The following is a 13,522-nucleotide window of genomic DNA, read 5'->3' on the forward strand; positions in this document are numbered from 1 at the left end:
AATATAATTTTATTATTATTATAATATGATTCCATGATTAATGTTCTGCAACCTCAGTGTCCAGAGAGTAAAACAACTGACTGACAGAAGCTCTGGCAAAAATATTTTCCAGCCTAGCAGGGCAAGCTTAGATGAATGCCTGTGTGGGCATGTGGAGAAAAGAAACACTTACTTGGTATAAAATGCCACAAACTTCAGTTCATCTAAATCTCCCTGAATGATAACGTCATCGAACCCTTCCCCGTGGCCTGGAAGTAGAGAAATTAATTCAGCAACAATTCCCCTGGATCCAGCTGTAGCCCCTAAGAAAGAAGAGCTACATGAAGAGCATCCTACAATCATCACAAAACCAGCACCAGAAGATGAAGGCACCAAGGAGCAACCCCTCCTTCAGAGAAGTCCAAGTTCAGGGAGACTATTTGCACTGGGCCATCCCTCACGACCACAGTTGCCCCACAGCCCTGCACCCCATGGTGATGAGCAGCAGAGATACCAAAACCCTCCAGAGCCAGGAAGGGAAGCAGACCCAAGGCAAAAGTTGGTCCACAGCAAGGAAGGTGGCTGTGGCTTCTCTATCCCAGGACACCTCCACCAGCACAAACTCTGCAGCAGCCTTGGGGAGCCCCATACCTGCATATCGGATGCTCCTCCCGAACATAGCAGTCCACAAATATGGGACCGTGCTGATCTCCACACCATGGGCCAGCATGTTCAGTGCGGCTATACGGCCTGGAAGAGAGATGCAGCAGAGTAAGTGAGGAAGCTCCACACCAGAGCAAGCACTGTGGTCTGCCCTCAGGTCGCAGCACGGCATCAGCATCTCTAGTCCCAGAGTACAGGGAAACCAAGACCTTCTGCTTAAGCTAATAAAAATCCATTCAGGAACAAGCACCAACAAGGAAACACATTGCATCGTCCAAGGCTGGGCTTGAATTCCTCCCCAGCAGGGCAGCTCTTACTGACTCATCCTCACTGGCATGAGCAACGTGATCATGAGCCTGTTTCAAGCCAGATTCTGCAACGGCGACAGGACTGAGAGCTTGCTCAGCTCCCACTGCAAATGGGGATGGGATGGATAAACCCCCTGAAGTCATGGAGACTGTTATGGTACAGTCCCTGCCATGAAGGCATGGCTGGACGAGCATTAAAGGGGGCTGTGTCCAAAGGCTAACTGTGGTGGTGTGGTTCTAAAACCTCACGCAGGGCACCCACCCAGAGGTCAACCTGCCCATGGCGTTGTAGCCTTGGAAAGCTCTAGAGCAGCCCATCATGCCAGGGTTTCCAGGCTTGCTGGCACGAAGGGGAGAAAGGTCTCAGTTCTGCAGCATGCTCTTTGGCCAGCCCAGCATCACAGGCAGCCCAGCTGGGGATATGAGCCTAAGCTAACATTAGGATGTGAGCTCCCAAGTGTCCTGGGGCAAGGGGGAGGTCAGGCTCCTGCAGCAACTACAGCTGCACATGGCATATGGGGAAGCCTGTCCCTGGGCATCTGTGTTTTAATGAGGCCTCGTTAGGCAGTGTGCATCAAGAAGGATGACAAATCAAGTTGTATTGGACCAGATAAAGTACACATGCTTCAAAAGTTTTAATACAACTTCCATGTTTCCCTGTTGGCAGTTGTCTTATTCTCTTGCTAGAGGGCTTAGAAATTTCCTGAGGTCTGGAAAAGGCTCTTTTCCATAAGCAATTTGCTGTTGCGAAGTGAAAGGACTGAAAAGCAAGTACCATGCATATGCGCCATTTGCCAGTGAGGGACGTTCACTTTCTTATTATTCCTCAAGGCCAGTGGGAACGTGACAGCATCACCGGCTGCAAAGACTCCCGGGATGTTGGTCTGCATCATCTGCAGGGGGAAGCAGAAGTGAGCGTTGGTGGGGTCTGCACCTTCAGCAAACTGAGATCTACCTGAGAGCTGCCACGGTCCCCCAGGACACATGGACAACCTCTGCATGACTGGGGGACCCCTGAGCAGGATTCAATTTAGCAGTCTTCACTTCAAAGTGGACCACACAAGCAGGAATCTATCCCTCTGCCAGAGGGTTACTCAGTAAAAGGAGACACAGACTGGTGTCCCAGAGTCCCTCTCAGAAGACTGGGGTCTGCTGGAGCTTGCAAACAGAGCCTAGCATGAGCAATAAGCATAGGGGTGGGTGGCAATGAGCCCCTGGAGCAGAGGCAGCCCCCCCTACTTGCTCCTTGCTCACAGCACACACTACCGATCAGCACCAACATCGCTCCCAAAGGAGTCACTGATGGTGGAATGATGAGATCCTTTAGAATCCTTGAAAAGGTGGATCTTTCTCCATTTCTTTCCCTCACAAAATATCCACACCATTCCAGGATGGCTCAGAGATGGTCCTAAGCCACAGCATCCAGAGGGATTTACAAACTCCTCACTTGCACGGGGTCCCACACGCTCCAGCGTGATGGTCCCAGCATCCCGGTAGATGAACCGTCTCTGCAACAGCAGTTCGAAGCCCCAGGGAAGCTCAGCTCAGACAAGCTCGTGCAACAGACTCAGCACCTCCTCCTCTCCCTCACCCCCCAGACTCACCTTGTTGACCACGATGAAGCCTTTGGAATCGATGTTGATGCCACTCTGCTTGAGAAAGCCTGTCGCTGGGACTGCACCTGCGGGAGAAGGCAAGGGCTGCTGGCACAGTAGCCAGGCATCCCCGCAGCCCTGAGGGGTTGACCACCAGGGCATCAGATCTCCCCCTGGACAACCCATCTGTCCCAAGGGAAAGGCAATGGGCTGCTGGTCTGGGAGTGGGGAGCAGAGCCAGGCACCCCAGAGAGCCCCCAGTCCTCCCGCTACATCCCCTCCCGCATCCCCAGTGGCCTTACCGCTCTCCAAGCCATCAGTGCACCACTGTAAGGTGCCCACCACCTTTTTCACAGAATCACAGAATTGTTGGAAAAGACCCGTAAGATCATCTAGTCCAATCATCGACCTGAAACTGACAAGTCCCCCACTAAACCGTGTCCCTACGCACCACATCTGCACGACTTTTAAACACCTCCAGGGATGCGGACTCCACCACTGCCCTGGGCAACCCGCTCCAGTGCCTAATGACCCTTTCAGTAAAGAAATTCTTCCTAATATCCAATCTAAACTTCCTTGACACATTTTCTAATGCTTGAAGATAATTTTCAATCCACTTCTCTTTTATAGATATTTTGAAAAAAATATATGTAAAAGGGATACCCAAGTCTTCCAAAGACAGGGCTCCTCTGCCTCCCCCACAATCTGTACCTTTTCTTCAGCCTTCAGTTTCCTTTTTAATCTTTTTTTTTTTTCCATCTAGCCTTCACAAAACAGAAGAGTCAATAAAACAACAAAAGGAGAATTAAACTTTATTCTGTGACTCTTCCAGTCTGCAACTTTTGAAAGGTTTATAGTGTGAGAAAGGATTTCCCCCCTACCAAGACTAAAGGATAAAATACTCTCTTCTATGGCAGCGGCATGAACAAAAATGTCAGTTTGGGGAGATTTAAAGAAAAAAAAAAAACCAAAAGCAACTTGGGAGGATGAAATTTGTTTGAATGTTTGCATTTTTTTCTGGGAAAAAACCAAACCATTACTATTTTCCAAATAGATTTTCAGCTGCATTTTGGGATAGAGGCTCTAGAACTGCTGCTGCCACATCCCCTCCAGGTCCACCTTTGCCGAGCAAAGCACTGCCAGCCCACCACCGCCACAGCCCCTTACCGACACCAACGACACAGACATCAGCACGTAGGACCTTCCCGCTCTTCAGCACAACCTCCTTCAGCTGCATCAGACACAGGGGGACATTATGGTTATTTTAGGGACAAAAGCACTCCTGTAGTAGCAGCAAACCAATCGGGCAGCTTGATTAATTTTTGACATGCAGATTGACCATAACTCCTTACAGTGGCAGCAGGAGAAGGATGGGAGCACATTTGCTCCTGGGAGCTAAACCTGGGAATATGACTTTTCAGGGGCTAGGAAAGATCAGAGGGCAGAACCCAAGAGGTGAAGGGGAGCCCCTGCCCGCACCATACCTTGCCCTCCTGCTCTCGCAGCTCTGACACCTCTGTCTGCATGTAGAACTTCACCCTGTTGCTCTCGAACATCTGGAGGGGCGATAGGGGACAGAGCAGGGGATATCAGGACCCCAAACTGCCCCTGCCCCTGGTGTTCCTGTGTCCCTGCATCGCCCTACCCACCCTTGGGCTTGCCTCGACCCACGGGGCAAATGGGGTTGGCACCTCCTCCATCCCCACATGGGTCCCAAAGAACAGCAAGTGGGCCATGAGGGGGAGGACACAGCCTGTTCTTTCTGAAGACTGCTAACATCACATCTTAATCAATACACTTCACATAACAGCAAGTGCAGTAAGTGAAACAAGCAGAACCCACTCTGACAGCAAAACCACCCCCTTTTCCCCCCCCCCAGACAGGAAAGTGAGGTCACCTTCATGACAGCACGGCCAACCCTCTCCCCAAAGAACTTCTTGAAGGGGACTTCCTCCAGCTCTACCAGGGACACCGAGTGGGCCCTCTCTGTGAGGTAGGCAGCCACCTCCATCCCTGAAAACAGAGCAGGTCTGAATGGTCGCAGCACTGCCCCCAGCACTGCCCCATGTCCACCGTGCCAGCTGCAGTGGAGGAGCACCCTTGCCTGCTCCTGGCTGGGGGGGTTGGAGCTATTCTACTGGGGGATCTGGGGTGCCACCAGGCATGGCGGTCACAAGGGGATACACCATTTCAGGTGACACTTATGGTGACTGGCTCTTAGACACAGAAGCCATAAGAAGGTTTCAAAGACTGAAAGGAGGAACTGGCCCTGCTGAGGTCCCAAAGTGCACCAGGAACCTGTAGCACTTGGTCTACAGATGAGGGAAACCAAACCACATGCTTTTCTGTAGATGGGATTCACTGAACCTTTAAATCAGCATTTAAAAAAAAAAAAGGAAGAAAACCAAATACCAAATGTTTTATAATAAGTTCCTTGACTAATAAGCATTTATGCTTAAGACTTGCAGGACCAACTATTGTCTTTTTGATAACCATATCAAACAAAAAAAAGAACCATCAAAGAAACAGTAAGATTTTTCCTGTGTATTTTAAAAATTCACAACTGATAAAAAGTAAAAGAGAAATAAACCCACAGGCTTTCACCTACCAACAAAACTCTCCTACATGAAGCCCAACCTGCTCTGCTTTTCATATCTGAAACCATGAAAGCACTGGTACTGTCTTTTCAGTACCAGTGAGTATGCTTTTCAGTACATATTCTTTTCAGACTGAGACAGCAATACCTGTGTTCATGAAAACATGTAAATGGCCCAGCCTCTCCAGTAAAATAATTTTTTTCAGGAAGGAGATGTCCTTACCACCTGCCCAGAACTGGAGGTTGGACTGCCCCGAGGTCCAGTTTGGTGGGGTTCACTTCTAACTGGGCAGCAACAAACTGGCTGAGGGACTGGGACAGTCCGCAGGAAGATGTGGACAGCTGAGATGTGGCCACCCACAGAGCAAGTGCTTACCCAGGAAGGATGCTCCCACGATAACCACGTTCTTGCTTGTGGCCAGCTTCACGACACGGGTGGCATCTTCAGGTGTTCGGATGTTGAAAACATTTTCCACCTCCTTGCCTTTGCAGCTAAGAGATTTGGGCCTGAAAACACACATTGAGGTGACAGGTGTTTTTCCTGACTGTGTGGTGGCAGTCAGGGCTGCAGAACCCCTTTCGGGGGCTCCAACAGCATCTCAGCCTTTCCTTTTTTCACCTTTCTCTGGGCTGGAGACATACTGGATGGGTACCACTTTGCAAGCTTGTGCTCAACTGCTGGCATGTGGTAAAATTTTTGGAAGCTTAATGGGACACAGGAAACACTCTGTTCTCCAGCAGACACTCTGGAGCCAGATATTGATAAGCCTCTGCAGATGCAGGTTCCACTAGCCGTTTCTAGGGACATGCTGCTGATGTTGTAGCAGTTTGATCTTGTCTTGGCCCATGCATTCACTGGAACCTATGTATTTTTAAATATCCGACCCCATACCTGACTCCCATCTAGAAATGGGACAGACGATCCTAAATAATTTAGGTACCTTAAAAGCATTTACCCGGTGTACCTGGAGCTTGTGCATAAGGATTTTGAAATTATTGCCAAAGGCTTAATCCTCTTTTGAAGTTAATTAGAAGGCTGGGGCAGACAGCATTTTGGCTGCAGCACTGCACAGCCCAGCACCAGCCATCAGCACTCAGTGGGGCTGTTGCTGTTACCGGTGGCACACAGGGTTGCAACGGGAGTCCCTGCTCTGGCTGCTCTACAGCATCCCTTCCACGGATGATAAAGTTTGCAGCAGCTGCATTTCTCCTACTTTGTTTTGTGCCTTAGTGTTAGGAGCACAAGGAAAGGGAGCCAGGATGCCTCATTTTCATCTTAAAGTGTCAGTTTTGACAAATCCTCTATTGAAAACAAACTGCTCCACTACTTCCAGGGCACTAGGGCTAATGCCGGTCTTGGGTGATGCTCTGTGCCCCAGCAGCAGTGGTGCACAGCACCACAGGTACATCACTTCTGCCTTTCCCAGATGGACCAGGCTTCAGTCTTGAAAACTTCCCTCCTAGGGGCAAGGCTCACAGAAAGGGCAACAACTTTCATTGTCAAGAAAGATCGTAAAGGTTGGCAGGAAATGAAAGCTGGAAATTCAGATGGATGAATTACTTGATTGTCAAGATTGAATATTATTAAGGGGTGAAAAAAACAGCAACGTGGCAAAAATTACCTTTTAAAAACAAATCAGGACACTTCCATTTTGTGGGCTTTTGTTAAAGAAAATATATTCAAGATCCTGGGCATGAATTTTAATATTCTAAGATGATGAACTCAGTGGGAATTTCCTGAGCCTCTCCCGTAGGCTCTTGGGCCAGCCCCAGCAAACAGCACAGCGTTAAGAGTGCTGCTGGCAAATTCCCTCACCTTTTCAAATCTGTTTTCTACCAGTTTCTTTAATATCAAACAACCCACGCAACCGACTTCTTCAGTGAGTACTTTCTGTCAACAACCTTTTGGCCTTCACACTGATCATGAAACACCCCACGCAGCAAATCCCACAGCCATCCCACCAGCTCCCATGTCTGGTGGTTACCTGCTTTCTGAGTGACACCTGGGTGACACAGGGGCTTTTCAGCTTTGGCTGAGTAGATATACCCAGCACAGCTCTATAGAGGTAGAGATACAGATGATAGAGATAGATATATACAGGCATATCCATAGGTGTCCCTTGCCTTTTCTGCAAACATTCTTACAAACAAATTCAGCGTCCGAATCCAACCGCCGTATCTGACCCCTTATCCCCAGGCCCAAGCTCCTCACATTCTCAGATAAAACAGTTTCTCTTCATCTTTAAAATGTTCGTAGCTTACGTGTTTCCAGTCGCTATCAGCAGCTTGTTGTATTCCATCTTAAACCCATCCTTGAACACAGCTATCTTGTTCTTGATATCCACAGCCGCAACCTGAAATCATTCGTAAATAATGTCAAGGGATGAAATCACAGACGATCGCTGAGTTCCCAGCCCAACCAACTTGTCGGTTAGGTTTTGGTCTCCTGGGCTTCTGTCCACAGCTTAGCCAACCCTAACCTTAAATATTTCTAGTTGCCTTTTCACAGATCCTTGAAGGTGTCACAGTATAAATAAAATAATAGGGAGAAATGTTTACACCATCACTGTTTGCACTGCTTGCAGGCCGATTATCCTGATCAGAGAACAGTTGGTCACCCCAGAGCCACGTGCTCGCAAATGGCAGGTAAGAAATGATGGTCACCACAGAATTTACACTGGGTGTCCTTCCTGCCATGGGAGGAATCGTATTAACTGTGTGAGTGACCACAAGCAACCTGTGCTCTGGTGCATCAAACAGGGAAGCTGGGGGAGACCCAGCATTTCTGCAATGGCATCCAGTGTATAAAGAACAGACATCTCCCACATTTCCTGAACACAGCCTTTGCACAACAGCACTTGCAGAAGACAGCCTGCAGGTACACGCAGGACTCTCCTCACCTGTGTTTCAGTCAGGACTTCAATGTCATAGGTGCGAAAGAATTCCTTGGGGCGCAGGGCAATCTGCTCCGGGTGGGAATCCATTGACTGCAAAAAAAGCCATTTTTCTGTCAATCATTGTGGGTTGAACAGGTGAGTGGAGAAATGACTCTTAGCAACACAAGTCAGCAGTAGTCTGAAGTCAGTCTTCATGGCATGGGTTAAGAGAGCTGCTCTACAGGGGCTGGAATCAGAGACTGTCCAAGTAAAAGTCATCACAAGATGCTGGACTGGGCTCTGGTTCCTTCCCTGCCTGCTCAGCGCGAGGGTGGCACTGATCTGCTAAGGCAGGACTGCAGCGAGCGCTTCTGACTGTCTGTAATGCGAATGCAGCTCCCTGTAACACATACAAGTTCAGAGAAACAAAAGAAAAGCCCCATTATTTGCAAAACAACCAGGTGCCACAGGAAATGGAAGCTAAAAGAGCATTATCACAGAAAGGGCAACACTTTCAAAAGCACCCAAGTTATGCAGCACAAGTTCCCCCAGAACCCAAGCAGCAGCATGTGGCACATATCTGCAGCAGACTTTAGCTGCAAAGGTGAAGGTTCTTTCTCTTCCCAGCCTTCCTTGGGTGAGACCTATGTCACCCTTACCCCTCATATTTGAACGCAAGCTCATCTGTCCTCCTAACCCTGTGGACACAAGCTCAGACATAGGCTGAGGACAAGCTGAGCCAAGTGACCTGCAGGAAGAATGCTTCCGTGCTTCAGAGCATCACCCTATCATCAGCATGGAGAGGACAGGCATGGTCACACACGTGCCAGGGTCAAGTCCTGCAACTTATGACACAATGCTGAGCAGCAGCACCATCTACCCATGCCACATAGGCATGAGGTTTGGCCTTGGCCAAGAGGGACAGAGGATGCAGGAATCAAGGGCTGCACCAGGGATGCATGTACAATTGTGGTCCTTCTCCCTGGAAGTGCGTCGGTCAGGGGCTGGGATGAGCCCTGCAGGACACTCCTTTACTGTGATTTCAGATAACGTATCTCAGAACTTGAGGCACATGCAGGGTAATAAGGGTTTTACTGCAAATTCTTTAAACACGCAATGTTTACAGAGGAATGTGTGACACCATGGCTCAGGAGCAGTGGCCCTCTCCCCACACGGGTGTCCAGGGAAGGCTGCACAGGGCAGCGCACTGCCACTGCAGGTTTTGCTGCCGCTCAGTGCTTCCCAGACAGTCACGGAGGCGTTGCAGCCCACTAGGAGCAGGTCATAGTCCAAAGGGGACAGAGAGGAAGAGTCTGGCAGGACCTTGGAACAGACTGGTAACAGGCATTCAGCATGGCAGAGAATGAGCAATGCTGCAGTTTCAGAAGGCAAGGGTTCTGCTGCTTACAGCTTCACGTGCTCCTCCTCTAGTGACTCTTTCCAGGGTTAATCCCATGCACATGAAAAAAATAAATTTTTTTTTCTAGCCTGTTCCTGAAAATTCTGCCTGCTCTTCCATGGGTTTAGCGCACTCTCCAAAAGCAACTACAGCCAGAGGTGTTCAGTGGAGAGTTCAGTGGAGAACCATGCATAACACCTCCAGGCAAGTGAGATGTTCTTGCTATTTAATGGAGAGTAGAAAAGGCAATCAGGACTCACACGGTGGGCACAAGAACCAGGTTGGGACAGGGGCTGCAAGCTTCGCCCAGGTCCCCAGCACCACCTCTGTGGCAACTCTTGGATGCAGGTTTCAGCCAGCTGCTCCTCACCACAAGCAGGTCTGCCCAAGCACAGTGATGGTTTCAGTGCTCTCAAAAAGCCACATGCATATTTGCTTCCTTTGAAAACCACTTTGTCTTGGGGCTGGAAGCAGAGTTAGATGGTGTGATTGTAGAGGTCCAGCCCCAACAAAGAAGCATGCCTGACATATGGGGAATACACATACTGTCTGTTCTTACGTTATCTCCAAGCTTCGGGAGCAAACGCTGCTGTCCAACCTGAGCTACTGTCCGATTCAAAGTAAGGGCCAGGTATCAGTAATAAAAAATGTGATTCTGTGATCATTCTGTGTCTACAAACTGGAATGCAAAATGGGATTTGTGCCAGAAAAAGTGATCTATACACTATGAAGTTATCAAGTTGTGATGATGACCGATGATCATCATAATTATGACATGGAGCATTACTGGACAGTAAGAACCATGCACTAATAAAAAACCTGGCAAACAACACGATTTTTTCATATGCCCCATTCCATTGCCCCTAAAGATTTTGATCCAGAAACATATTAAGAAGATCCATCTGGCCAAGACAGCTATTGCTGTGTCTATGGAGAAAGTCCCCTTTTTCTGTGCAGGAGTAAAGGATTTTTACAACTCCTCTTCTGTGCTTCATATGAGTCACAAAAAACAGCAAAGAGAATTCAGTGGAAAACAGAGACAGGACAAATAAGGAAGAAGGCAATGAATGATGGTAGGGAGAAACATATTAAGAAGATCCATCTGGCCAAGACAGCTATTGCTGTGTCTATGGAGAAAGTCCCCTTTTTCTGTGCAGGAGTAAAGGATTTTTACAACTCCTCTTCTGTGCTTCATATGAGTCACAAAAAACAGCAAAGAGAATTCAGTGGAAAACAGAGACAGGACAAATAAGGAAGAAGGCAATGAATGATGGTAGGGAAAAAAACTCAGGGAGATCGTGACATACCCAAGGTGATACAAACCTTACTGAGCTTTGGTCTGTCATAGGGCAAGTGTCTGTCCATTGTGCACATCACAATCCTGTCTGAGAAACCCTCCTGGCGCAAGGTCTCTGCACAGACGAGTCCAGCTACTCCTAAGGGAGAAGGAAGACAGGCAGCACCATGCGTATTTGGTCTGAACCCTTTGTTCCTAAACCGCACTGGGTCTCACTCCACAAAACTGCCACCTCCACTAGCCCTGGCCTTCCTTCACAGCCCTTCCCAGGTCAAACAGGTGCATGGGAAGCCAACCAGGACAGGTGCAGCAGGCAGGAGGAAGGACCATCTGCGAAGTGTGGCAGCGTGATAGAGCAGCCAAGGGATTTTGTCTCATTCCATGGTAAGTCAGGCTCCGTGGTCAGGCTGGGTGTGCACATGTGCAGTTCTGAGGCAGGAATTTGGCCTGGGGGGAGGATCGTTAAGGCTTTTGGCTAGCTTGATAGCTGGGTTGTTAGCTACTTTTGTTAAGGGCAGGAAGCCTGTTTTCTACCTGCTCTGGAGCTGTCGGGCTCTGGGACTGGGTTCCGGGACTGTTCCCTGCTGTGGGACCTGGCTGTGTGTCAGTCAGCACGTGGTGAGATACTGTATCGCATGTTCTATTTTCTATTGTTTTAATTACTTAGTAGTAGTAGTATGGTTAGTATTAGTATCACTATAATTTTCATTTATATTATTAAATATTTCTTACCTCAATTTTATGAGCTTTCCTTGTCTTTTCCCCCAACTCCCCTCCACTGTGGGAGGAGGGTGGGAGGTGAGTGATTAACTGATTGGTATTCAATTGTCAGATAAGGCTAAAACCATGACAGTTTTTTTTGGAACCCAGTATGGGGCTTGAGACAGTTGGGATAAGAACATATCTGATTAGTGTGCGGTAAGTATTCTTTACAGCAATGTGGTGGTGGCTGATCCAGATGCTGAGTTCAGGGCTTTTTAAGTTGCTAACAGAACGGTGTCACCTTACTGCCTTACATGTTCCTTATTACCCTGATCTTATATGCTTGAACTGTGTTGAGAGATTTAGTTAAACTGTTCAGTTTATTGCTGATGTTGGGAGGAATCTCCTCTCTCTATCTGTATTTGATATTGTCAGCCCCCTGGTACTTTGCGAATTATCCCCTGCAGGCTTTCAGTAATTACACCTTTCGTTTTTTCTCCTCAGGAACTCAGCCTATAGAGGAGAGATTATTTGGTGATGGGATGGATGTGGAGAAATTATTCCAATTTTTCCCTCTTTTCCCGGACCAATGGCAAAGGCGTATGAGTATTTTGGAAATTTTTCATGGTGTTGGGGTGACCTATGTTCAGGGATCAGCTTCCTTGTAAATGATCTAGTGATTTTGTTTAAAGTTAAGGAAATGTTTGGGAACGCTGCCCCATCCACTACCAGTGCTCAGGGCAGAGTAAGATTCTGTGCAGACACGGGAATCACCCTAACACAAAGGGGTGTGGGGTGGACCTGTGCGGTGGGCAGGGCAGCACCCCAAGCCAGTGCAGCTGCAACAGTGGCTCTGTCACCTCCCACCATGACCACGTCACCTGCAACTGCAGTCATGCCACCTCCCACCGCAACAAGTCCACCTCCTACAGCGGCTCCACTTCCATAAAGTGTGCCACTTCAGCCACACAAATGGACCACCATTGAGAAAGGTATCCAGTACCTGAGGGAACAAGCGGTGCTGGAAATCACAGAATCATGGAATGGTTTGGGTTGGAAGGAACCTTAAAGATCATCCAGTTCCAACCCCCCTGCCATGGGCAGGGACACCTTCCACTAGACCAGGTTGCTCCAAGCCTCATCCAGCCTGGCTTTGGACACTTCCAGGGATGGGGCATCCACAGCTTCTCTAGGCAACCTGTCCCAGTGCCTCACCACCCTCTCTGGGAAGAATTCCTTCCTGATATCTAATCTAAATCTCCCCACTTTCAAATTAAACCCATTTACAGGTCCTGGTAAAAAGTCGTGTCCCCTCCAGCTTCCTTGTAGCCCCTTCAGGTACTGGAAGGGGCTATAAGGTGTCCCCGGAGCCTTCTCTTCTCCAGGCTGAACAAGCCCGATTCTCTCAGCCTTTCTTCATAGCAGAGGTGCTCCATTTACCGTGATCTGAACAATATACAAACACCCACTGATGCAGATGAAGTTCAGCGCATGTGACCCATGTGGCAGAAGTTAATGCAGAGTGCACAATCCTTGTATGTCAGTGTGCTTGCAATAATAACTTAGAAAGAGGATGAGGTTCTGACAGTAGGTGAGCTGATTCACTGTTTCTGGGAATATGAGGAAAGCCTCTCTTCCCCCATACAGGCTTGTGTCTCAGCTGTACAGAGACTGCCCCAAAAATCAAAGCAATTCAGAGAGATGTTCCACCACCTGCATGAGCCAGTATCTTGGCTGTTAGGAGTGAGTGTTCCTCTGCTCACAGAAGGGAATATAACAGGCATCCATCATGGAGTACCCTGTGGCTTCACCTGTGAGACCACAGAGAGGACATGAGGAGATGGGAGGGAAAACCTACCTCACTTCTAGAGGAATGAGTAAGTGAATTGAAAGGGAAACAATTCACCAGTGGGGATTCTTCCAGAAAAATTGGTGCTCCCCTATCCAAACAGGATGGAGGATCTGACTTGACCAATAATCCATTCCTCCAAGACATGAGCGAGACATTTCAGTATTAGATGGGTCCTGCCTCCAGCCAGGCAGAGTAGAGGCAGATGAAATCTCCACCTACTGGTAGATTTCATCTACTGGTAGATGAAAAGCTGAA

At 48.5% G+C, this 13,522-nt stretch overlaps 1 protein-coding gene across 1 annotated transcript; it reads right to left on the bottom strand.

The window, feature by feature from the left end:
• Positions 1-168: 168 nt before the first annotated feature.
• On the bottom strand, positions 169-10,852 carry AIFM3 (apoptosis-inducing factor, mitochondrion-associated, 3; the record flags this gene model as incomplete). Its single annotated transcript, XM_010157484.1, has 11 exons — positions 169-248; positions 631-729; positions 1,726-1,843; positions 2,555-2,631; positions 3,713-3,776; positions 4,030-4,101; positions 4,443-4,558; positions 5,518-5,648; positions 7,404-7,495; positions 8,042-8,128; positions 10,740-10,852. Coding segments are annotated over 11 exons (1,049 nt in total), but the record flags the coding sequence as incomplete, so codon positions are not given.
• Positions 10,853-13,522: the final 2,670 nt, after the last annotated feature.

This window comes from Eurypyga helias, unplaced genomic scaffold, assembly GCF_000690775.1.
Source record: "Eurypyga helias isolate BGI_N326 unplaced genomic scaffold, ASM69077v1 scaffold11358, whole genome shotgun sequence".
Lineage (NCBI taxonomy): Eukaryota > Metazoa > Chordata > Aves > Eurypygiformes > Eurypygidae > Eurypyga > Eurypyga helias.